This window comes from Enoplosus armatus, chromosome 14, assembly GCF_043641665.1.
Source record: "Enoplosus armatus isolate fEnoArm2 chromosome 14, fEnoArm2.hap1, whole genome shotgun sequence".
Classification (NCBI taxonomy): Eukaryota; Metazoa; Chordata; class Actinopteri; order Centrarchiformes; family Enoplosidae; genus Enoplosus; species Enoplosus armatus.
Window position 1 is genome coordinate 2829820 of NC_092193.1, and position 24847 is coordinate 2854666.

The window sequence follows — 24847 nt, forward strand, 5'->3', positions numbered from 1 at the left end:
CCAAACATGGAGTCGCAGATGTTGCAAAGACCTGTCCTTTCTTGGCTCGCACAGACATAAAAACACTGAATAAAAATGGTTCTTTGTTGGCAGCAAACACAAGCACACCCTCATAGGATGAATCAGAACCGCTTTAGGTCCATATAAGGTACATTTTGAAGGCTCGCAGAGATTTATAAAGCTAAAACCAAAATTTGCTCTGAAACGTTGTGCGGGTCCCACCCATGTGGTACTTCACCTCAACTTTGTGTTAAAATCATTATGTAAAACTATTCGACCCAGGTCAACCTGGAGACTGCATTTGTTGTTTTAAAGGATCCCTCAGGTCCTCACAACACTGTGGTCTCTGTGGACTGCAGGATGGACTGAGTTCGCGAGTTGCGATGAAACTGCACCATGTGCTCTGAACCGTTCCTGGAGGCGAAGGTGCTGTTGAAGTGGTGATCTCTGGTCAGACGGCAGTTCAGACACATACTTCGCCACTTTCTCTTTAGCTCCCCTTGTACCTGCAAAATGACATAAATGAACACATATCTTTAATCTAAAGTTTAAATGATGTTACAAACAGATACAACAGTGAATGGATTTGAAACTGTCAAAATGTGACATCTAATGGCCATCTGTGGTACTGCATTTGCATGGAAGGACTAGTTGTACCGCCTCATGATGAAACAGTGAGTCAAAACATCAGTGGTCTTTTTGTTTAATACATGTTATACTTAAACAGAGTAACAGCTACATGGATTTTAAATATTGAAACAGTTTTACGAGTCATATTCAAAACAAGCGCGACGCACAAATTGGCAGAATTATGTTCAAACAAAAGCTTTTTTCAGCACTTGCTGTTTGGATTAAATAATTCTAAATATTTTTAATGAAAAAAAGTCTGACAATGAAATTAGGACACGTTCACAGATGTTAGCTCCAACCTAAGAAATTGCCAATGTAATTTACTGCTTATCAAATGTTTCCACTTAAGACGACATTGAAATTAAGCTGTCTATTTTTAAATAAGCACGTTATCAGCTGGGTGCAGACACATTTATGGGGATATTGTAATTAGAGGTTTATAATTCTATGGTTTAAATATTTTTATTATATGTTATGATAATATTATTTTTTGCCTCCCTAAAATTAAATACAAAAAAGGAAATTATGTTTTAAGCACATTGATGTTTGTCACACTCACTGCTTGAGTGTTTACTCAGTTTCACTTAATATTACTAAACATTAAAACTACGTCATTTCATATGATGAAAGCTTACCTCACTGTTTAGGAAACAGTACAGAATGGCCACCACCAGACCCTGAAAAACACAAACACAAACACTGAACGACAAACATCGCAGGTCACGGAGCACTTTCATTCATTAAGAATGATTAAGAATAATGACAATAACATGTAGTAATAGAAGTGTGGGTGGAGGGACTAATAATATAGCACCTGAAAGGATCCGAGGGCCAGGTCAAAGAATATTTTATAATCTTCTGCGATGGATTCACTGAGCGAAACAAAGACCACATAGTGGATCCCAAACAGAGGGATCAGCAGGAGAGTGGATTTGGCCAACCTCCTGAGAGAAAAACAGTAATAAACAAGTTACGTGTGGCACCATTTAACCGCAACAGATTCAGTGTTTGTTCTCATAGTGTTGATTTACTGTAAAGGGCCTGTTTTCCACAAGAGAATGTAACATTTGTGCCGTGCAGATAGTTTAGGTTTCATGATCCATGTCCCTGAGACAAAAAAGGTGGTGGACCTGTAAAATCTCAGCAGTGGATATCTCAAACTGTGGAATAAAACGGAAGTTATCTGCATGCCTGCGGGAAAGTCGGAAAAAGGTTTTGGAAAACTGAATACATTTAACGTAGTATGTATTACCCCTACAACTCCCGTATAAGACGGTAAAATCCTCCCTTCCAGTATCACTCTCCAGCTGTCGACTCAGCTCAGCTCTACGCTGAACTACACTACACTGACACTGAATCTTCATACACTAACAGGAGATTCTGCAGTGGAACAAACGGGGCTTATCGAGGCTTTTCATCACCTCGCGCCGCTGAATCTCCGATCCCCGCGGCCGAGACTACCTGACAACTCAGCACAGCTCAGATTTCCCTGGAGGGTAAAATTGCCTGAAGATTAAACACGCCTCTGACCGGGCAAAAACTCAAACAGACACTGAATCGTACAAGAATGTGCCGCTCCATAGAGGTTTCACCCCCCCCACTTTCCATTTCATGAAGGCTGCATCATGAAAGGCTGTCTTGTTGCATGAGAGTTAGCGTCACTCTTATCTCTTCAGACAGCAAACACAGAGGGGATAAAAAAAATGTTCTGTGCTTCTCAGATTATCTGTTTTATATATTTTGAGGCCTTTAGCCGACTCCTTTATCCACAGTAGCTTCCACTGACCGAGCAGGTGTCGCTCTTGCTTCATTTTAATGACACATTGACGCAATCTGTCAACTTTTATTAAAGGTTTGTAGCACATATCCAAGTGGGTAGAGATGGGATCATCTCTGTGTATAAAGAGCATCAAACCCGCGCCCCATGTGAGATACCTGTATTGTGATTGGTCGTTGCCACCCACATCGGGACACCTCAGCTTCTGAACCAAGATGCGAATGATACTGATGAACAGGATAAAGTTCACCTTGGAGACAAGGAGAAAATAATTGAAATATCGCAACAGCAGAAGAGAGTCATAAAAACCCACGAGGGGTGATTTTATTTTGCCGTGTTGGGCCGTTCTCCTCCCACAGAAAGCAATGAATGAAAAGTTAAGACAGAAATACAAAGTCTGTCTGTCCAGTGACATTAAGTCTTTTTCTCTGGTTCCCTTTAAAGCATCACAAATGTAACAGTACAACTGTAAACAGTTTAGTGACATTTAGTGAAATTACATTATTGCTAATGTTTCAAACAGTGCTGCAATTTGCTAAAAGGTGATTGCCCAATCACATCTTAGCAATTAGCATAACTAGGCCATGGCACATCTGTCAAGCTTTTATTTTCTTCACATGCCTTTGATATCATGCATTTAGCCATCAAATGCATGTTTGCAGATCTCACATTTTCATATGTGTCAGACAGAAACATTAAAAAGTCAGCCAGAGATGGAGTTTTCTACCAACTCATGGAGCTAAGAGAACTAGCTACAGCTGATAGAATCTGCGACAGTCATCATTTCAGTCGGGAAAACCGACGGTTGCCAGCTAAAAATGAGAAGCCTGCTTTTGTTTACTCGGACTAATTGTTAGCACCTGTATCCTTTATATCATTAAACCATTTACCCGTTTGGAAAAGCCCTTGAAACACCTATAGACAAACAGGAGGTAAAGAACCTACCATGATGGAGAATCCGATTGGTCCATTGATCACCCAATTGGGTATGGGGTTATCATTTGTCTCCCAGCATCTGAGGGCACCATAAAAAAACATAATGTCAGTATTGCAGTATACATAATATATTTGTAAAACACAACAAAAACATGTGAATGGTTATAATCCGAGGGAGAGCCAGGCCTCTACCTACTCAACGTATGTTTCCAGACCTGAAACCTTAATGTGAAGAACAAGATCAGTGGGCCAAAGCATTTTAATTGGCTTCTTTTAACTCGAAGGAGCAGCGTTTCAACTCCGACGTCTGAGCTGATCCCAGAGGATGATCCCCTGCTAAGGAAACTCATTCAGCTGCTTGTATCTGTGATCTCATTCCTACTGTAATTAACCAAAGCTCATGACCATAGGTGAGGGTTGGGAAGTAGATCGACTGGTGAAGAGAGAGCTTAGCCTTCAGCTTCCTCTTTACCATGACGGTACAGAGTCATTATGACTGATCCACCAATCAGCCTGACGTTCTTATGACCCCGCAGTACTTAAAATCTTAACCTGGCAGCAACTCCTAATGAATGCTTTCGAATTTCACACCAAGTCTCAATTAAATCAAGTCACACGGCAGTCAAGTCAAGTCCTTTTTGTGACTTCATCTCAACTCGAGTTTCCAGCTCAAGTTGCCTCTCTGAGACTACAAAAATCAAACTAAATAATCTTAACTCAAGGTATAGCTTTTTCTGGAGCTTTCAACTGCATCTCACCAACTTTAACAAGTTGTTGGCGGCTCCAGAACAAGCTGTTAAGATTATTTTGGTAAACTACTACTCCCAAGGTCAAGAATGAACTTTCACGCTCAAACTTCATTATCATTCTCCACACACTCTCCTCGCACCATGGAGCAGTGTCCTTGCCGTCTTTTGTTATCAGACTGCTGCTCTGTGGTTATTGTTGCAGAGTTGTTCCACAAAGTCCTTTTTAGAATACGCCCACTCAACAGCGAGCGGCAGTGTCAGCTGCAATAATGTGCAACAGAAAGCGAGCACGTCAGTGGCACCAGGCTCATAATGATGACTACTGGATGCAAATCCCACCAGCTGACTTATCCAATAAAATGCTCTTCGACCTGTGGGATATTTGTCTGATGATTCTGGAATCGATAAAATGTAATTTGTGGACTTGATGAAATAACAGATGCAGTCCCCATTGAATGTCAAAGTGTGCCACTCTCTAATGTTATTGAAATTCCCCATCTGCCATCATGCAATAAAGGAGAAAATAATAAACAATTCCAAAGAGTGCAGTTTGTATATATCCACTTGACACAGAACTAATTACAGATAATTATTAATATGTCAGACAACATGTGGCGCGCAGATTCCTGTGATACAGTGTAATCTATGTAATATGTTTGAAAGACATTATGGCGTATACAAATACCAAATCTGAATCACGTTTTCATGCTGACGAGTGATTAGTTCATGATTGGTTGGCGGCACTCACCCTGTGTCTTCCAGAAAAATCCTCGCCATCACCCACGCGAAGACAAAAACAGTGGGGATTCCTGCAAAATGCCACAAGGAAAACATTGATAATATAATGATGATGATGATGATGATAATGTAGGTAAAACATCATCGATCTGAAAGAATGCATTTACGTCATTCTCTATTATATTTCTTTTTAGTCTTTGTTATTATTCATCATAATTATTTCACGTTTCATATTGCATAAATTACTATTCATTTATTCACAGATATAAATACTATATAATAATTTAAATGTATTAACATAAATGTATTACATTATGGTTAGAATACTTATTCCAATAGCGTTAAGATACAAGAAGCAATTTAGGCATTTCAGAAAAGCATCAAACTGAGGGCCCTTTCAGACTTTCTGAGTTTTCAGTTTGATCCAAACCAAAATGACACCCTCCTGTGGACCGTGGTCCGGACAAAACAGCCGGACCTTGATCCGACGAAAAGAGGTGGTCCCGGGCCAGATCGAATTGAACTATTTTTCGGTTCGTTTCTAGTGTGAAAACGTTTTTTTTTGGATTGTTCAGACTTTTTACAGGAAGTTCTGACAGGCAAAACAAAATACCACATGGTGAGAGGAGCAGACCAAATGTTGGGGCTGCTGGTAGTAATGCCATAATAATTATTATTATCATAGCGGCAGCGAAATGAATCTGTTCATTCATTTTTCTCCATTAATTCAAACTGCGATAGAAAAGACTTCCCCGCCCGTCCACAAGTCAATCAATTGCAAGTATAGGGAGAAGTAACTCATGTAGGTGATGACAACAGGATGTAGGTATGTCATGTTCTTTATTGCACTCACATAATAATAATAATAATAATAATAAAACATGTCTAATGCACACCAGGCAAACAGGTGTGTAGACAAATATTACATTTTCCTGAATAGGGCAGGTGGAAATTGGCTACACCAACAGATACACTTTGTTTAAAGCTGCGTTAATCATATTTTAGCCACTAGGGGGCAGAATAACATTTCTGTCCACCTGATGAAGGTAAGTCCAATATTAACTCTTTTTTAGCTCTGGTTTGGTCTCCACCAACTCCTGAGAAAAATATCCCGTCTCTAACTGTGTCTGTCGGCTGTTTGGTGCCCGGCAGGTCGCGTACAGTCGTCGATGCGAGCACTGAGACTCAACAAGTCATGACTTACAGTCATTTGACTGAGCATAAAAAAAGATTAATGATGCCTTTAAACATCACTTTAAGTCAGTTCTTCTTAATTCCAAAAGATGCTAAACTTCAAATTCAATGAAACTGAAAGGGGTTTTTGATGTGAGCAACTGCAGGCCAGCCTACCCCAGCCGATGAACATGTAAACGATAAAGTGTCTGTTCTCAGAGAAGATGACGACAAGCAGAGTGTGGAGGTACAGACCCTCCACCAGCAGCCAGAAGAAGTTGGCCATGATGAAGTACTGGAAAAACACCAGACTGGCTTTACATCCCACCTAAAAGACACAAAGGACAAATATCTTAATTAGGTTAAAGACTTTGTCTCTATATTTTAAAATATTAAATTAAAAATCTCAGCAATTCTGTTACGGCATTACCAGTGACACGAAATTAACCTTTAAGTCATGTTCTCATATCAACCTCCAGTCCACATCCTATTGTTTGTCTTTGCAGGGCTGTATATGACCACAGTATTGGTTCAGACTCCTACATCCACACTGTGGGTTAATCAGGCAATTATGCTAAAGATTCTGATATGTGGATAAACATTCCCCTTTTCTACTCCGGGGCAATCAGCGAGTTCACCAGGGGGGTGAGCTTTCATTTGTGAATCACAGCGTTACAAGCAGCGAGCAGATGGGAGTATAAAGGTCAGAGCGTCCTTTAATTATCACAGAGATGTAGAGGGGGAACGTTACGGGGGAAGCGTCAGCTAAACAAGAAAGGATCAAAGAACAATGCTCAAGAGCATCAAAAGTTCTAGAGAGTATCAAAAGCTGTCAAGTACTGAAAGTTGTCAGTGAGATTCTTCGTCTTGTGTTCTTCTTATTTTATGTATTTTATGGAGGGCCTTAATTAGATAATGGCAATAGAGAGATGGCAGGAAATTAAGGAGATATGCAACAAAGGTTGGATTTGAATCGTTTATAGTTGGCGTCTTAACCCCTAAATCCCTGAGTGCGCTCCATCCATCTTATATTTCCTGATCATAATAATCATAATTTCATACAGAATTTTACTTAGATAAAGTTCAGCTGTAAAATCCTCTTTTTGGAGGCTGCAGTTTGAGGTTCTGTTGAATTATATAAATTCGACACCCGTCAGTACCGTTATCCTGGCAGTGTTTGAGTTGGTTCTCACTCTTGCAAACGTGATCTTTTAAAAAGTTCAGCCCCGTTAACCACTTGATGGCTTGAAAGGTGACCATGAAATGTTTGTAGTCTCATGGAGCATCGCGGCTGTAGCCAGCTTGCATTCACAACAGTTACCATGGATTCCAACGGCAACTCAAATTCATGTGGAAAATAACAAAAGCAAAATGTCCAGACAAACCTCTTAAACAACCCCTGCAATAAAGTCCACCTCTCCCCCGTTAATCTGTATGCTCCAAACACTCGGCATACATATATGACAGCTTCAAAACTCTGCTGGACGCAGCATAATCATCAGTGTAGCAATTACTGTTTTGAACACACTGATGAACGGCGGAGAAATGGATTATGCTGCAGGAGCTGCTGTTTGTTTGTGACTCTGGATCTCTTTTGGAGTCTTTGTAACTGCTGCAAATGACAATTTCATAGATTTTTGGTGGCGTATTCCATTAAACACTGATGATTCAGATGCTTGGCTTGTTTTGTTAAATGAAAAAAATGTTTTGCAGAAAAAAGTCTGCAAGGTAAAGTATAAAAAAAAAATTATTACTACTATATAACTATTGTTATTGTTTTAATATTGGTGCCAAAAGTCAGGGACATATTGGCACTGTCATCCAACAATATAGTAGCCTCAATCACAGCACAAATGTGGCTGGAGAGTTTCCCATCATCCCTACTTTAATCCCTAAATTAAATTCTGGTACTGGTAAGTTAATTGTCACGGTAGATGGTTTACACAATATCAGACGAATTTAAAGTACATAGAGAAATGTAGAGTCTACATTTTCATTTCATTCTACAAACTGTGGCTGGAAGCAGCTCAGAGGCAGTTTTTTCCGTCCGTGACAGATGTGCTGTGAACACGTGCGCCTGCAGCCTCCCTCGGGACGCGACTGGGCTCGGCGAGGACAGAGGTGGTGACCTCACCAGTGACGGCTGCTTGGAGCACTGCGAGGTTCGGTTGAAGAGGATGTCGTCTTTCACCAACACGGCCACGGCTCTCAGGATGAAGGAGAAGAAGAGGTTGAGGTGGATGTAGTTCCTGGTGCAGTGGAGCTTCCTGCACAGATACACGATATACAATTAGCTTTGTTAAATAATGACAATAACAATTCAAGTTTGAAAAGCTCCTCCCAACTTACTTTTGTGGCAATATTTATGTATTTTTGGGACCAAGCTGCTCTGGCTTCGATTAGTCATTTATGAGTTCTTTTACTTTTGTAAGCTCTCAACGGTCTTGAGCCACAATGTTGTGTTCAGACCAATAATAGGCCTCTCATTGACACAGCGGGGTAGTCGTGTCAGTCTTAAATCAAAGACTTTCAGCTGCATCTTCCTCAGCAGAAAAATATAGTAAGAGGACCTTGAGTTAGGTTTTTGTTTTTTGTTTGAATACATATTTATTTGACCTGCATTAGACTAGTGTCTCTATTAATTATTGTTACCTTTTCAACTTTTAAATTTGTTATATTTTCACAGTATTTAATTTGGTAACTGGTTTCTCATTATTTCAAAATGATGTTTTTATTTCTATGTGTCATTTAATTGGTAATTTAATCTTTTTTTTTAGTTATTATTACTTCCCGTCCTTCTTTTGTCTCCTTTTATGGTGAAGCTTTAATGTATGTGCTATAAAGAAGTATTATTTAGTATTATTTAGTATTATGCAGACACACTAAAAATCCTCCATCCAAACCAAACACCATACTACTACTACTTTTATTTACATCTAATACTAATAGCTGAAATAACAAATACATCAATCTGATCAGATACATGACATTGAATCATTATGTCATATGTCTGTTAATGCAGTCAGCAGGTTTACACACTTTTCTTCACCAATTATGCTGAAAACTTTTCAAATCCACAGGGAGAGTTTGCATAATTACTGTATATCCACATTAAAGCAGAAATATAATAAGCTTTCACTCAGGGATAAGAGAGTAAGACGTGTTATATGTGGATGTGGATAAAGACTGAATATGTAGAATTCTGATACCCGTGGTGTAGGGCAGCTCTAATCTAAATATAAGAGGATTAACCTTCATCAAACGCATGTACACTGATAATGTAAATTACTGGCGTCATTAAAACGAAACTTGAGAGAGCGAGATTTTCCTAATTAACTTCTAAAGTGTACACAGTCCCTGAGCAAAGTCGTATCATGTCTCTCGTTTATCTTTTCACAGAGATGTGGTTTATGCATATTTACTCCTTTACTGCTTTGGTCAAACCACCAGTGGATTTTCAAACCTAATCCCAACAGCAATGTAAAGGAAAGAAAAAGCTGCAATCAACATTATTTAAATTAACAAACTGAATAAAACTAAATCCAATTAAGCCGTAAACTGAGAGGCTGTCACGCACACAAACACACATCTGTTGACAAGTGCTTGTTCATTTAAAACCCAATTAAAGTGGCAGCTTTTCCTCAGACTCTGCTGACATGTCAAACAGCACATGAAGATACAAAACACGAGAAACAAAGACCTAAAAATTGAGCTTGAAATTAACACCAGCCAGTCTTCTTCTATCAGTAATTACTGTGGGTTTTCTTATTTTATTTTTACTGTTTTGCATCGTGAGAGAGAGCCAGCTTCCACACAGGGACCACTGAAGTTTTATCTCATGTATTAATATCGTAATACTTGGTCTTACCGGAACAGACAGAGGATGGCGCTCCCTGTGGTGAGGGCGATCAAAGACAGGCTGTGACCCAGAGTGTACAACGTCTGCACGACCACGTAGAAGACCAGCTACAGACACAGAGAGAAGAGGGTTATTCTTATACTCGGATTATCTTTATCACAACAGCGTCGGTAACTCGGACAGTTGGTGTGTCAGTCCGGCACTGTGGTCCAGAGGGAGATGTCTCTTAATCTTACTGAGCCTTTCGAATAAGCGTCCAATTAGCCAAACAGCAGGGGCTGAAGTTACAGGACGGTGAGCCTGCACTGCACTCTGGTCAGTTAAAGAGGAGCACCCAGAGTGTTAACAGCAGACTTGCAGCTGTGTTTTGGTTTGGAGCTGATACTCACTCCATTCCTTCATATTAATATTAACATTGTTATGTTCTACGAATGATGTCAGTCTGTCTGTTAGTCCATCACTTTGGTCCAGACTGAAATCTCACAACAACTATTTCATTCATGCCCCCCTCAGGATGAATTTTGTTTATCCCTTTCCCTCTTGTGCCGTCATGAGCTTGACCGACACTTTGGTTTATGACTAAATACTGACTGACATTCCCATTAGCCTTAGCTTGACTTTGTGTTTGGTGCCAAGTAGCAAATGTTAGCCTGCTAACATGCTAAAGTAAGATGGTGAACATGGTAAACATTATACCTGCTAAACGTCAGCATGTCAGTATTGTCATTGCTGGCGTGAAGCTACACAGCCTCCTAACATTGTTTCTTTGGCTGCTGTCAGTCAGGCGCACATACACCAAATAAACAGTGATTGGGTTTAAAACAGTTTTTGATTTGGGGCAGAGATATTTCATTTTATTTTTTTATTTGGATCCCCGTTAGCCACTAGCAAGGCAGCAACTACTCTTCCTGGGGTCCACACAAGTAAACGTCATAAAGCAAAAAAACAATAACAAACAGAAAAGACAGAGAAATAAACAACCATAAAGCTGCTAATGACGATAACAATCGCAATAAATACTCACACTGTGTGTAAAGTCAGTAAAACATTTAATACAACTCTATAATGACAGGAGTAACACTGAAAAATGACCAAGTGGGTTTCTCATTAATGATCATATAGTCAGATCTTGATAGTTCTTTCTGGAAGGACTCTGTAAAACTCTGACACAGTGAGAAGGGATAAAGTGAAGAATTGCCACCAGAAAAGAAAGATTGAACATAAGGAAGCAAGTGTTATTTGAATAAAATGTTTTATTCGACTTTAAGATTTGAATTATCGGCATTATGTTATGATTTAAATGATTGTCGTTATTATTACATGGCTGCAGATCTGGCAATATATGCTGAAGTCACTCCCAGCAAAGCTCACTGATTTGAGCTGAAGTGATTTGAGAGAGAGAGAGACAGGCAGGACAGCACAATAGACAATTCAGCTGTGCCATTCGTGACCCAAAACAAGCCAAACAAATGAACAGGAGGAAGCTGCAGTTATACAACAGCGAAGAGCCAAAAAAGAGGAACTCGCAGGACGGCAGGAGTTTGATTTCACCACTGAGATACCTTCCACGTGAGGACAACAGACACAGACATCTCAAAATCACCAATATGGTAGCACAAGAGACAAATCAGGATCTTCACTGGCACAATTACATAAATCTGGAGGATTTGATGATTTGATGGGCTAAAATGGGACTAAGATCGTCTCAGCCTTAAGATGCTTTTAGGAAATGGGGCTTTGGTCTGCAACCACACTCTGAAGAAAGTGAGTTTGTGCAAACTGAAGGCTATTAAGGCTTTCTAATTTAACTTGTTATACTATAGATAAAAAAAAAGCTGCTTTTGAACTCAGCTCAGAACAGGATGAAAGAAAACGACGACTGGAGGCATCATGCCGTTTGTTTTTTTATTGAACAAAAAAAAACCTTTGCAGCTATGTGTTACTACAATACACTGGTTAGCGGCTGTAAAGCTGTGAAGCTGTAAAAGCTGAGCGTTTGTAGCTCAGGATGTCCTGAGCTAAGAGGATGTGCAGGCAGCAGGATGACCACAGCATCACTACAGGAGACATGTGAGGGAAAAGAGGGATTTTAAGCTGCTAGCACTAATTCCTCCTGACTCACACTATGCATTTACCTGGATGGGGCGGGGGCTTCTCAGCTAATCAATTTTACAATCTGACTTTGTTTCAATCTGTGCAGCGGCTGCAAGTGTTTATGAAGCATGGACACGCTGCATAACAAGGCTAATGTTAGCTACATAGGCTAGCTTATTTAGCTTTTTCGTCCATGGCAACACAGGAAAATGACTATATATGCTACATGCTATATGCTATCTATATGCTGTATATTTACATAAACACAGAGTCTTCCTCGTGGGTTGGAAGTTCGGGGAGCACCAAGTGTCACCAAGTGACAAAGACAGACAGACATTAGAGAACACTAGAGGACACTGGAACCTAAAGCTGCTTTGTTATTTGTGTAAAGTCAATGATGTGTTTCTCACTCACAGTATGTCAGGACCTACACTCTCTATTCTACTCAGGACATTAAACACTGACAGATGATTTGGTGTTGTTTTCTCCAATTTGGCTGAGGTCTTAAAAAATGAGGCAATAGGAACATATTCTTATCAACATGTACAGAAGTAGGTCGACAAATTCTTTCCAAAAATAATGAGGCTGTTCAAGATAGCGATGAACGTAAAGATGCAAGAAATACCAAAAAAAGATAAGGAAGATAAGGAGACGAAAATGGGAAGCAAACGTTGAACAGTTTGCAGAATTTCTCCCTTCATATTCAGCTGTTTAGATTTACATGCATGAATGTGCCTCTGATGTTTGACTTAACTGATTTCAAAATATTTTCAGTTTTGGTGCACGAGTGTGAAATGAATTCAGATTAAGACGATGGAACGTTCTAAATAAAGCAGGACTGTTGTTTCCTCTCTTTTTGGTTCCTTTTAGACTTCATCAAGACATAAAATATATGTGTCTCTTGTGTTTCAATGAAAGTGTGATGCAATAAGGCCCTTGTGCTTCGAATGAAGGTTTGCATCAGATCCGAGCAGCAGCTCAGTATTCTCTAAGTGTTGGAGGATGAAAAGAGAGAAAGTGTTTTGTTGTTGAGAAATTTTTTTTTATATCTGCCTTCACTGGAGATTTTACATGTTGCTCAGCTCTCCTTTTACATATAAGTCAGGACGGAGAGATTATATTCATATATTACATTATAGATATGATATTCTTCTAACACCATAAGTCATAACACGAATTTATGACTTAACTATCATTTCCTTTACACAAAGAGAATAAAGTCAGTTTCAATAAACCACCAGACGTCACAGTATCGAACCACCACTGTGTCTGTTTATGCTCTGTGATTTTAAGGTTTGTCATTTCTCCTCTCTTGTCTGAAATTAGAAAAAGCTCAAGCTCATTTGTGTTTTGACCATCTTCTCTTCCTTTGTCCTGCATGATACAACAGCTGAAGGTGGACCCCGTTGATCTGACAGATGAGGGATATTGTTCAGGATGTTTCGGTTTGAATTGTATTGAGAGGGAGACAGGAGAGGTGAGAAAGACAGAAAGGGAAGACGAGTTAAAGAAACAGAAGTGGAAGAGCGAGAAATGAGGAGACAGAGCGGCAGAAACAGAGAAGACAGACGGTGAGACAGTTAATTTAACAAGCACAATGGGTGATTCAGAAGAAGACCAGTCGTGACCCAAACTGAACCTTGGCAGTGAAAGAGGATGGGGGCAGCAATTATCACCGTCAGGGCCAAACAAGGCCAAGCAAGGCCAAACATTCTCCTCTGCAAAAACTCTTTCTTTTGCTTCCCCGAACTGTTCGGCTGGAGGAAGAATCACAGAACACCCAAAAAACTAGACACAACAAAACAAAACAATTTGTCGTTCAGTCGTTTGTCGTACAGAACTCCTGTTTCAGCAGCATTTAAACGACGGTTTCACGGTTTAGTTAAAGCTGCAGCACATATAGTCATTGAAACAACAGATATTTGTTACCTACATGTAACAGACGGTTTTCAACCTGCAAAAACCAACCCTGAATTAATTAGTGTACGTCAGAGGTGCTGTCTGTTTTGCCCTGCTTCTAGTCTTTATGCTAAGCTAAACTAACCAACTCTTTAGCTTTAGCTTCTTATTTTACATACAGCCATGAGAGCGACATCAGTCTTCTCATGCAAGTGTGCGCTGAGTTGCCCAACAATAACCATAAAAATGTGCTTTTGTTGCCACGAGTGGAAAACAAATTAAATACGCTGACAATGAACGTTTTGCAGATATGCTCAGTATTAACGTTGCCTCTTTGCACATTCGATTAGTAAAATTGTTTCCTCATTATGTTGATACAAAACACGTAATCAGACGGCATTACATTTCCTTGAAAGCCCATTTGCCGCTGTCTGTCTCATGTCTGAATAAGCACCCTGGCTGCTTTTATCACGGCGGCGGTCTTTCGATGTGGGATAATATTTCCGTTATCACAAATCTGAATTAAATGCTGTCAGATTAACATAACGGCTGCAGGCGGCAGACAGAGAGGGAAATGTTCTTGTATCGTCTTCTAAGATCACTGTAATAGATGTATTATCTCAATCGTAATCTCTTCACCTCAAAGAAAATACAATCAGTTCTAACTATGAAACACTCTGAAAGAGCCAATTCTGTGGAGGAGATTCTTCTTAAATCAGATCAGTCATTAAAAACGGTTTTCCTCTCGCGGTGGGCAGAAAAGACAGTAATAATCTGGCCTTATAGTTTTCATTTTCATTCATGCATGAATAAATGAATATTCAACAAAATGCTTGACATACAGCATGTGAGCAAACAGGAGTTAAACAAGTCCCCAGTCAACCTTTCATTCAGTGCTTGTGCATGTCAGACTATAAAATATGCAGCAGACTTTGCTCTTTAATGACACTAAATGATGAAAGTGATGTGGAAATGTGTTCAGTGCAAGAAGAGGGGCGACAGTCATTAATCAAGACTTCAAAGACTTAAAATCCGTCAGTGATTCAGCCTGAGAGAGAACAGAAAACACTCCTCTTCCTTGTGTAATATTTAAACATCATTTTTAAGGTGGCTGTCAATCAATCAGAAGCTTATTGAATGTTTCACTGGAGGTTCAGATCTGAAAATGTCCGGCCACGTGCTAAATTATACAGGCTGATGGTGTTTTTTTCATTCAATGACGCAAAAAACAAGGCAGGGGAACACACACACACACACAAATGGCTCACATTTAAACATTTATCAGACATGTTGGGCATATTGACCTTTTTAAAGATGCAGCCCTTCACCACTAACCGGTGTTAATTAACTCCCAACCCTGCAGGCTTCGTCAATTACGGGCCACTAATGGTCACTGTTGTGTTGCAGCTCCTTTCGCAAACGCACAGTCAGAATTCATTAGTGTTCAGGTGAAACACTGCTCTGACATTCACCGCAGCGACAGTCAGAAACAGCAAAAGACAACCGTGCAGACGTGTACCGCACCTTGTCCTGGCTGGCGTCCGACCCACAGGCGCTGCTGATGTTTGGGAAAACCTCCGACCATCCCGCTGACGTGCAGTTCCTGCTAATGTTACCTGTGAGAGAAGAAGAGACACAGCAAATCACCTCCACCCTTCACCGCTTCACCAACCGAGCCCCTGTCTTTCTAAATCAGAGACGTCAAAGAATAAAAACAGACGTTTTATTCTGCCTCTGCTGGAGGTTACTGCAACCAAGAACACGTTTCCAAAGGTGTAGTTTTGGGTACAAGGGTGAGGTTGTGTTTTGTGTGTTGTATTGGTAGCTTTTATATAATGGGTCTCTATACTGTTTATGTGTTTTACTTTGGTTGAGAAAACAATTTCAGGTCCATATAGTAGCTGTTCTGGGGCTTTTGGTCATATCACATGATCTTCGTCAGCTTGCCCAGTTGTCACTGAAGATGTAGATGTAGACATTTTTCCAGAGCACTATAAGGACTTCTCGTCCATGTTGGCTTAAAAGCTGAGGCTCACAGTTCCTTCTTGGAAAAACCCATTGAGAAAACAAGAAATGAAGACCATGTGATACGATCGAAAGCTCCAGGACAGCTACAAAAAGGACCTTGTTTCCGAGGTTGAAGAATGAACTTGTTTGACTTTCTTTTAAAAGTTTCCATTATATGTCTCTACTCTCTCGAAGTCTCCTCGTTTGTTTGTGACCATCAGTTTTCATGTTTCAACTCTACTTCTGAGAAATCCCAAAGTTGTTTCAGTAATTATGAAATGAAATAAAATAAAGATATGATGACAGTGAGTTTTGGGGAACATGCCGGCCAGTCTTCTCCGGTAAACCAATAATTCCTACAGCTGGACTTAATCAACTTCTGTCAGTAACTGAACGTATCTAAATGGGAATAAATCAAATTACTTCAGTCGAGTCCAATGGACATTGTGTCAGACAGATAAACAAATAAATTAAATGAATACAACGTGTTATAAAATAAGTGATGTCTGAGATATGTTTGCCCCACATCAACGGGTGGGACGAGGAATATTTCATTCAGCGACGTGTTTGACAAACAAAAGACTTTGCGTTTGAAATCCTGTCATTTTCTTAACACCATAAAGAAAACAAAATATTTGACGCAGTCGACAGTGTTGTGAGTCCCTGGGGAGATTTTAGCGAGTGTGTGTTCTGAATGTTAGCAGAGACCCCGTCACACAACACACTGTAGTCTAAGATAAAGTACGACAGTAGCAGCGGTACTCAAAACACTGCATGGCAAAGTGAAGCTCAGCGTGTTTCTCCAGTAGGCAGTGAACATCCATTTTGCCGAAGTCGCTGCAGTGCACTGGAAGTTCACCTCCCTTGGAAATTCCCAGAATGCACTGTAAAAAGCATGGAGCATCTCTTGCTCACTGACTGGAAGTAACGCCTCCACACTTCTGCCTCGCTACGCTCTTAACAAACCCTCCTCACAGGGTAAACACAGCTGAAGCTAAGAGAACAGAGTTTACATGTACGCGTTCCAGTTAACAAGCAGTGATGTGAATACTGTTGCCAGTGAGCTGTGTTTAACTCACAGCAAGCAGAGCAGCAAAACAGGGGGTGGGGGGGTCTGACCAAACTTCATTTATAAATCTACAAATTGTTGCAGCTTCATTATGTATCTCAGTGGTTCGTGCAGTTCATTCTTCATTTGTTAAAACTCTACGGCATAGAGTGGAAAAAGTCTTCTGGAAGTTTATTCTTACTTTTCTTTTAATGGCGTTCAAAGAAAGTTCCTGAACATAGCAGCACCGCAGTCTCCTTGATAATTAAACAAAGTCAAATCAAGAGTTGGAGGCTGCTTTGAAATAAGTGTATTGATTTAGAAAAAGAAATACAATAAACTTTATTTGTGCCAAACGTTGGTGTCGTCCCTTTGGAGACAAAAAAAGCCCCATTCATTTCTTGTTTTTTCAGCACTTATTTGATCCAAAACTAAATAAAGACCTTCGATAACTTCAGGATGCCTGGTGTTCAGCGTCCTGCTGCTGCTACATGTTCATCTTACATCATGAGTCTTTTTCTTTTTCTTGATGAGATTATTTCTGTAATATGTAGTAACTTTAGGGGGTTGGGATCCATCCCAGACAGGGAAGCCTCAACGTGAGCTTTGGCTCTGAACAAGCCTCTGGGTGCTTACATAATGTTTAGTCATCAATGTAAATCAGAGCGCGGCTCAGAGTGGAAATCCAAACTGCCATCTGGTCACTGGCTGGAAGAAATCGGATGGATTCAGCACACTGCACACATTCACACAGACGGGACATGACTGGGGGTAGAGACGAGGAAGGAAAGCCTCATCAGTTTAAACACTAAACCTAACCAGCATCTCACTGCGACAGGTATCACAACTGTGTTTTGAATTTCAGGTGATGAAGGAGTATGAAAGGTTGACTGAAGATATCCAAAACCTGGGTTAGGGTTAATCAGCAATTACATTTTATCATTCATTCGGTCAAAATGAAGCTGAGGAAGCAACAGTCAGACTCTATCCAACAAAAGTACTGAGAATGGGCGTGTTTGCTTTGTCAGATTGTCTGAAAATGTGTTGTAGCTTTTATTTTGTAGGTCTCTCTTTGCTTCATGTGTAAGATGTGTTTTGTTGAGAAAAATCTCATCACAAGGTCCTGTGTTCTGGAGCTTTTGATGTTTTGATATCTGGTATTATGGTATGTCATATAATCCCATGTGCAATTTGTGACCATCAGTTATTCTGAGAAAAGTACTGTATTTTTAATATGAACATGAAATGAATAAATGAATAAATAACCTACCATTTCTGCCGAAGACAGTCTTGAGGACTCGAGGACAGGGGATGGTGATGGTCTGTCCGATCTCAGCTCGCTCCCAGCATGCTATGTTGTCCCATGCTCCTTTGCATAGCGACTCTGTCAAAACCAAAAGTGGCCTCATGAGTTTCACACGGAAACATACAGCACATGCTTTCAAATGACTCACAAGCGCAATACAGCCTAATGTTCAATCTTATAGTCACATTTACATCCCTTTTAGACCTTCACAGTGTGAAGTGCTGTTGCCTGCATTGTTTTCTCTTGTGAAGACATTACTTGTGGTGAGATCATGTCTTGACTTGTGTGTGTCTGGAGGTTACTGTATGTCCCACCCTGGCTAATATGTTTCCCCAAATCTGTAATTGACAGTATGATTCATTTAAAACAAATAAAAAAATTTTAAAAAATCAAAGGAAACCACTTTTAAGACGGTCCATAACTTCAGCTTGTCGTCTGTCCATCTGTCAAATGACCAGGCTTCATTATCAGATCAAGAGGTAACACATGCACAAAGTCTGTCAAGCTGCACAACACATCTGGTGTGAATTATTAACATCATTAAAAAGTTATTGAGGAATAATCTTTCCAATGTATTTATGTTATTTGGCCTATACTTCTTTACATTTTGGTGAACCTGCACCATGATAAGTAGGGCAGCATTAGCCGTTGGCTCTGTAATCATGAAAGTACAGACAACAATCATCTGGATTACATTTGATACTGAAGAAGGAGAAACGTCTGAATCTGATTATAATGAGGGAAGATCTGAAGTTAAGGAACACCTTCTTTGTTCTGGTTCCTGATGACTGAGGACGCTACTGCTGCAAAGAGTGAGTTTCACTGATTTCAAAAGTGTGTGTCTCCTAGAAATGAAGTTTCTTAGTGTAATTAAGTTGTTTTTTAAATGAATGAAGCTCTTTATGTAACGCGCTTAGGGGCTGGTTGGGTTGGACGGTGGGACTTCACAGCGCAAGACTGATTTTCGTATATATACGACATTTCTAGGAGAAGGGGTGAATTGTGAGGCAAACCCCGAATATTACTGCACAAATTCATCTGTTCAGAGCACATCATCATACGCAAATAATGTATTTGTATTTATTTACATCCCCATGAGATTCACTATCTCAAGAGAGAACTACAAAAAGCTCCAGTGTAAAATATTTACAACAATCACACACACATTCAAACAGGACCTGGAAGAAACTATATCCTATTAATCATAATCGTGATGAAGCCGTATGGATTCGACGTTTCTGAACGCTGCCTTTCCTAACTGCCACAGCAGAGATACATATGCAGAGGATATAAACACTATCAGAACACAAGGGAGGAGTGGCCCTGAATGATTACAAAGCTCTCACCCAGCCTCCACACACAAAACCAACAAACGGCCACCTAAAATAGCTCGCCCAGCTCTTCAGCGTGAGCCTTAATGGGTGCGAAAGTGCCGATGGCAAACTGAACAGTCAACAAGGCTTTTTAGGGACAGATGAATGGGGACAGTGTGCTTGGTAAAATGTAGCCCTCATCTCCAACATCCCTGCTGAAGAAACACAGCCAGCTACCGGGGCATCAGACTGTGAGGGGGGGGGAACTGCTATAAAAAGAAAGCTATTAGTGTCAAGTTGGAAAAAAATGACATAGCCAGCGGACATGAGAAGCTAAACAAAGCAGCGCGATTAGTTTTTTTGTTTTTTTTTACATTTGGCTCCTATAGTGTTAAAATGTTGTAACAAACTGGATTAAAATCTCACATTTTAGGCGTTTAGCTGCCAACTTCATTATCCAGAGCGACTTGTAAAGCTGACGCATTGCTGTTTTGTCAGGATACACGACTGCTGACGGATTCACTTCGTGTTGCATCACACTTGACGTGACTTTGAGGTGCGAGAGGCAGAAATCTCACCACCAGCATCTCCTCTCGAACTCTCAGTTCAGGTTTTGCAGATTTAACAAAAAGGTCTATCTCTGTCGGGATCCTTTCCATAATTTTGTCATTGCAGCTTGTTTCGCGGCTGCTGGCTGAGGCGATCTACTGGACCAATTCCAAAACTATTCATTTAGTCATTTAGACGCCAACATTTGTAAAAGAAAAATAAGGCCAAGGTGTAAAAATACCAGAATCTCCCTTTAAGGGGAAGTTGGAGTTCTGCTACTTTATTTGAGTATTTCCATTTAACAGACAGATGTTCTTGTTCCTCCCTTCTTTCCTTTTTAAAATATATTTCACATCTTTCATTCTGCTTGTCTCCCTTTCTTGTTCCTACTTTGTTTATTTCATCCCGTCTTCCTCTTTTTCCTTGCTTTCCTGGTTTCTTCTCTTATATTCATCCCTTTGCCTGTTATCCTAATTTATTTTTCTCTCCTTCCCTCTTTCTTTTTTCCTTCCTTTCTTTGCATTTTCTTCTTCTGTGAAACTCTCTCTCTGGCTTTCTAACTGGCTTTCACACCAACTTTCCCTCCTCCGCTGTTGCACCCGAACGTCAGAAATATAAGAGGCGAAGGACGCGGGATAATTTGTTCCATCTGCTGTCTGTGAAGTTGTTCTGACCGTCGACCTCCTTCCAGTTGTCCCCCCCATTGTATTTCTAATGGTCAAACTGAAGCTTGTTCTTGTCTTGACCTCAGCCCACTGAATTTCAGAGAGGAAAAACAAGTGGAAGTGGCGTTCTGAGACGAGAGAAAGAAAACCGAAGATGTGCAAAGAGACAGGGAGATGAGGAGAGTAAAAGAAAGACAAGGGTGGTTTGAAAAGGAGTGCAGAGGTAAAGAAAGAGGAAACTAGAAGCGGTGAAAGAGAAGAAATAACAGAGAGGGCAAGAGAGGACAAAAGAGGGGGAGAGGGGAAAGAGAGAGAGGACAGATGTCTTTGGGGTAAAAATGGCTCCAACACAGATCCGAACTCATCAGTGCGTGAAGAAAACTCCATCTACCCGCTAAGTGACCTATCCTTTCTCTGTGCGCTTTCACAGAAACACAGACGAACACATCAGAAGCAGGACCACCACCTTTAAGCAACGACGCACCAAATGCACAGCAGCACACATCTGGAGGAAAATCCCCTTTCTCTGCACTTCTTTTATACACGCGGCATGTCGGTATTCCATTAACCTGCTTTTCTTTGGTGCATCAAATGTTTGAATGCATGTTCTGCAGGCAAACTCCATTTTCATTTCTGTTCAACATCCCAAGTTTAATATATCACATAATGGACTTTCTGTAGCACCTATGGCAGTTGTGGTTTCCTACAAACACAACTGGCTGTGTTCAGCGATGGGAAGGGAACGTGACCTTCATGGATGAAGTGGATGGGATATGATGGTGAAGTTGTGAACCTGCTGCAAACCTTCCTGGGTCCGTCCGTCACTGTGGTTCAGACCGAAATGTTTCAACAACTGTTGGATGAATCGCCATGACATTTTGTACAGACATTCATGTTCCCCAGAGGATGAATCCTACAGACTTGAAATATCTCAACAACTATTGGATGCACTGTCGTGGACTTTGAGGCAGATATGTATGTTCTCCACAGGATGAAGTGGAGTAACTTTGGTGATCCCCTGACTTTTTGTCTGGCGCCACCATCAGGTAGAAATTTCAATTTGTCCACTGCCTTCGGTTTATGACCAAATACCGGCAAGATTTTCCACCGACAGCATTTTCATCAAGCGTCAGGCCAGATGTGCTGATCACATTTCATCTGAACCCCTCTAAGCAGGTCACATACAGTATTACCAAGCTAGTTTTCTCACTTGGTTCAGTCAACTTGCATCTATTTGTGAATATTTTGTAACAACTAATCTCTATTTCAGAACTTGTTTGTGTGGTGCAACCTGTCATCACTTAGTGATGATGCATAAATCTTCTCAGAGTAAACATCATATGCAACCCTGTCTCCAAGAAATAATGTTTATGTAGTACTAACGTGAGGTGGCAAATGTCATCGCTGGCTGGATTATGTTCACAGGCAAAGTTCTGAGAGTGAATGAAGAACTACATTCATGTATGAGGAAGAAGTCGGCGTCGGGGTGGATGGTGGGCGTATGATATTACTCATACGTTAAATATCAGCATTTCTGCGACTTGCAGATACGTTAATCAATATTATTTCCTCATTATGCTGATAGAAAACCTCCAAAACACATTTGCAGTTACAAATAGTAACAATTACACGAGTTGTGTATATCATTTCTAGGAGGCGATGACTCCAGGGAGGCCTAACTTATTTGAGACTACTTATAGGAAAGACAGCATCCAGGAGCACTTTCTTAGCTGTACAGCGTAAACCTGGGCTTGAGTCTAAACCTGAACCTGAATGTGTGGAGGCACTAACACTGTGAGGTCGGGGGTTTGATTCCCACTGGGGAGAGGGCATTAAATGTAAAGTGTTTTGTGGCGACAGACGTCCTGACAGCCTCGCCGCTCTGTGAAAAAAACTGCTCTCCCCAGCAGTTTTTTTCCCCGCAGAGAATTTGAGCCACATTATTATTTTGCTCTACTTCGTGTCATTGAGCTTTAATTAACACAGCAGGGGGGACTCAGAGTCCAGAGCTCACATCACTGGAGAGGAAAGTCAGACTCATTAACAGCACAGGAACACTCGGGCAAATACAATTGTGCTTTTAGGCCTCCGTCTGTTGCAGATAAAAAACAACTGAATTCATTTGTTTTTCACAGGCCTTCCACTTCAAAGATATATCAAATTGTGTGTTTAACATGTGGAGACTTAGAGAGTATATGCATGACATTATTACATTTGCATTTTAGAGGTAGATATGCAAACACAACTTTAGGAGGCAAAGGGATGCTTGCTCTACATTGTCAGTTCAAACTCAAGATGTTGAGCCAACTCAGTGCCGGGATAATTATGCAAGAGGTGGGTTTCATCAGAAAAGCAGCAGCACGTTTTATCGTCACCACAACACATAAAAGTGTCTGAAGAGAAGGTGACATTTGGCATATGTGGTGGAAATGTCGGTTATACAATAAAATCATTGGAACTATATTTAAACAAATGGCAACACGCTGTATTTCCTGTTTTCTAAAAAGTCACAAAAATGATCCAGAGTTCAACCTCCAAAGGAAAGAAAATAAATGTTAAATAATGAATTAATAAATAATAAGATGGTCCAGACATGAGCTTGCCCACTGCAGAAAGAAAAGGTGCATATCACAGTAGATTTCTAAAATATGGACAGGAAGTGTGTGTACGTTTAATATTAGGTTTGTCTAAACTCGGTCAGGCAGAGAAATAATCTCATATTTCAACATGAGAGGTAATCTGTTTAGTCAACTCGGGAGGTCAAATCAGGTGTGTCTCATATCTGGATTTAGTCCAGGTACGATGATTTAGTTGGAAAACATTCCCAGCTGCATGACGCAGGTTGTCAGTGTCCTGCCAGTATCCATTCAATAAGAGAAAGTCACCTGAGTCTGCTGGTTTTTCATTTTGTGCAGGCTAAAAAACAGGCTAAACTGCTGGACAGAATACAAAAACGGGATTAAACAGCACTGTGAAAGCTGCTCACGTCCTCACATGGCAGAGGTATGAACATATGTACACACTGTATGTATGCAGGTATGAATCTTCATACATTTATACATTTTTCATCAGCTTTCAGTCTGCAGACTCTTGTGCGCCACGTTTTCTGTTTTAAGATCCATAGTTGTACAAGTTCTTTCTTTGCTGCTAGAGGAAGTGAGTGATTGTGACCTTTGTGGCTGCTGGAGGCCTCCTCCTCCCTCAGCCTCCTCAGACACTCCGCCTGGTCTCTCTCCACCTCCAAGAGGAAGTTGCAGTTTGGATGTCGCCCGTCAACCTGAAGAGGAAGAGGTAAAGGAATCCAGTTTATATGGTGAAATCTGCACAAAGCCCGGGTTTCATGCTATATCAACCTGAAATATTATAAGTATACAATATTCTAAAGATGATACATCCTCCTTTCAGAAATTCAAATTTCAGAAAACATATTGACTAAACTGGTGGAAATATTTGCTGTCCATTTGAATCAGCAAATGAACTCCTTTAAGAAAAAAACAAAAGCCTCTGTAGGAGGATTGTGTGTCTTCATACAGTAAAGATTTATCATATCAAGATGATTGTATGCACTGAAACAATGATGCCTACATTAAACCACGTTAATGCTACCACACCAAGTGATTCCACTTAAAATGTTTTTATTCAAGTAAAATTACTTTTCATGCATGAATGACAGCTGATGTGTGAGTTGTAAGATTTAGCTCTCTCCGCTCTTCGAAGATAAAACCATACAGGCGGCACAACAAGAGTCTTAATCAGACCTGGACCTCTAATCTAATCAGAAGAACGTCCAACAACAACACTCCCTCAAACCACCAAAACACTACGCCGAAATGGAGTTCCCTTCCCTTTATAGCAACGCTTGATATCTGCTTTTTAACCTCAAGCTGATACAGAGGGGAAGTCAAGGTTATGATTGACAGATGAATACAGGGTCCAGATAAGCTGCTTAAACCAACCAGCCAACGCTCCCTCTCTCTTTGTGTGTGTGTGTGTGTTTAAAACCAGGAGACGCAGATGAATTAAGAGTGTGTGAGCCACATAAATCCTGCAAACACTGAGACCCTGCCAAACAACACTGGACAAACAGCAAACCGTCCTCCACAT

The 24847-nt window shown here is 40.4% G+C and overlaps 1 protein-coding gene across 1 annotated transcript; it reads right to left on the reverse strand.

Moving 5' to 3' along the window:
* Positions 1-329: 329 nt before the first annotated feature.
* vipr2 (vasoactive intestinal peptide receptor 2) lies at positions 330-24847 on the reverse strand. Its single transcript, XM_070918690.1, has 13 exons — positions 24836-24847; positions 23915-24020; positions 18181-18294; positions 15380-15471; positions 9872-9969; positions 8138-8270; positions 6181-6331; positions 4841-4901; positions 3353-3422; positions 2566-2657; positions 1445-1574; positions 1266-1307; positions 330-506 (listed from the first exon to the last, which is right to left on the reverse strand). Exons 1-13 carry the CDS (start codon positions 24845-24847, stop codon positions 330-332), a joined length of 1278 nt encoding a protein of 425 aa, XP_070774791.1.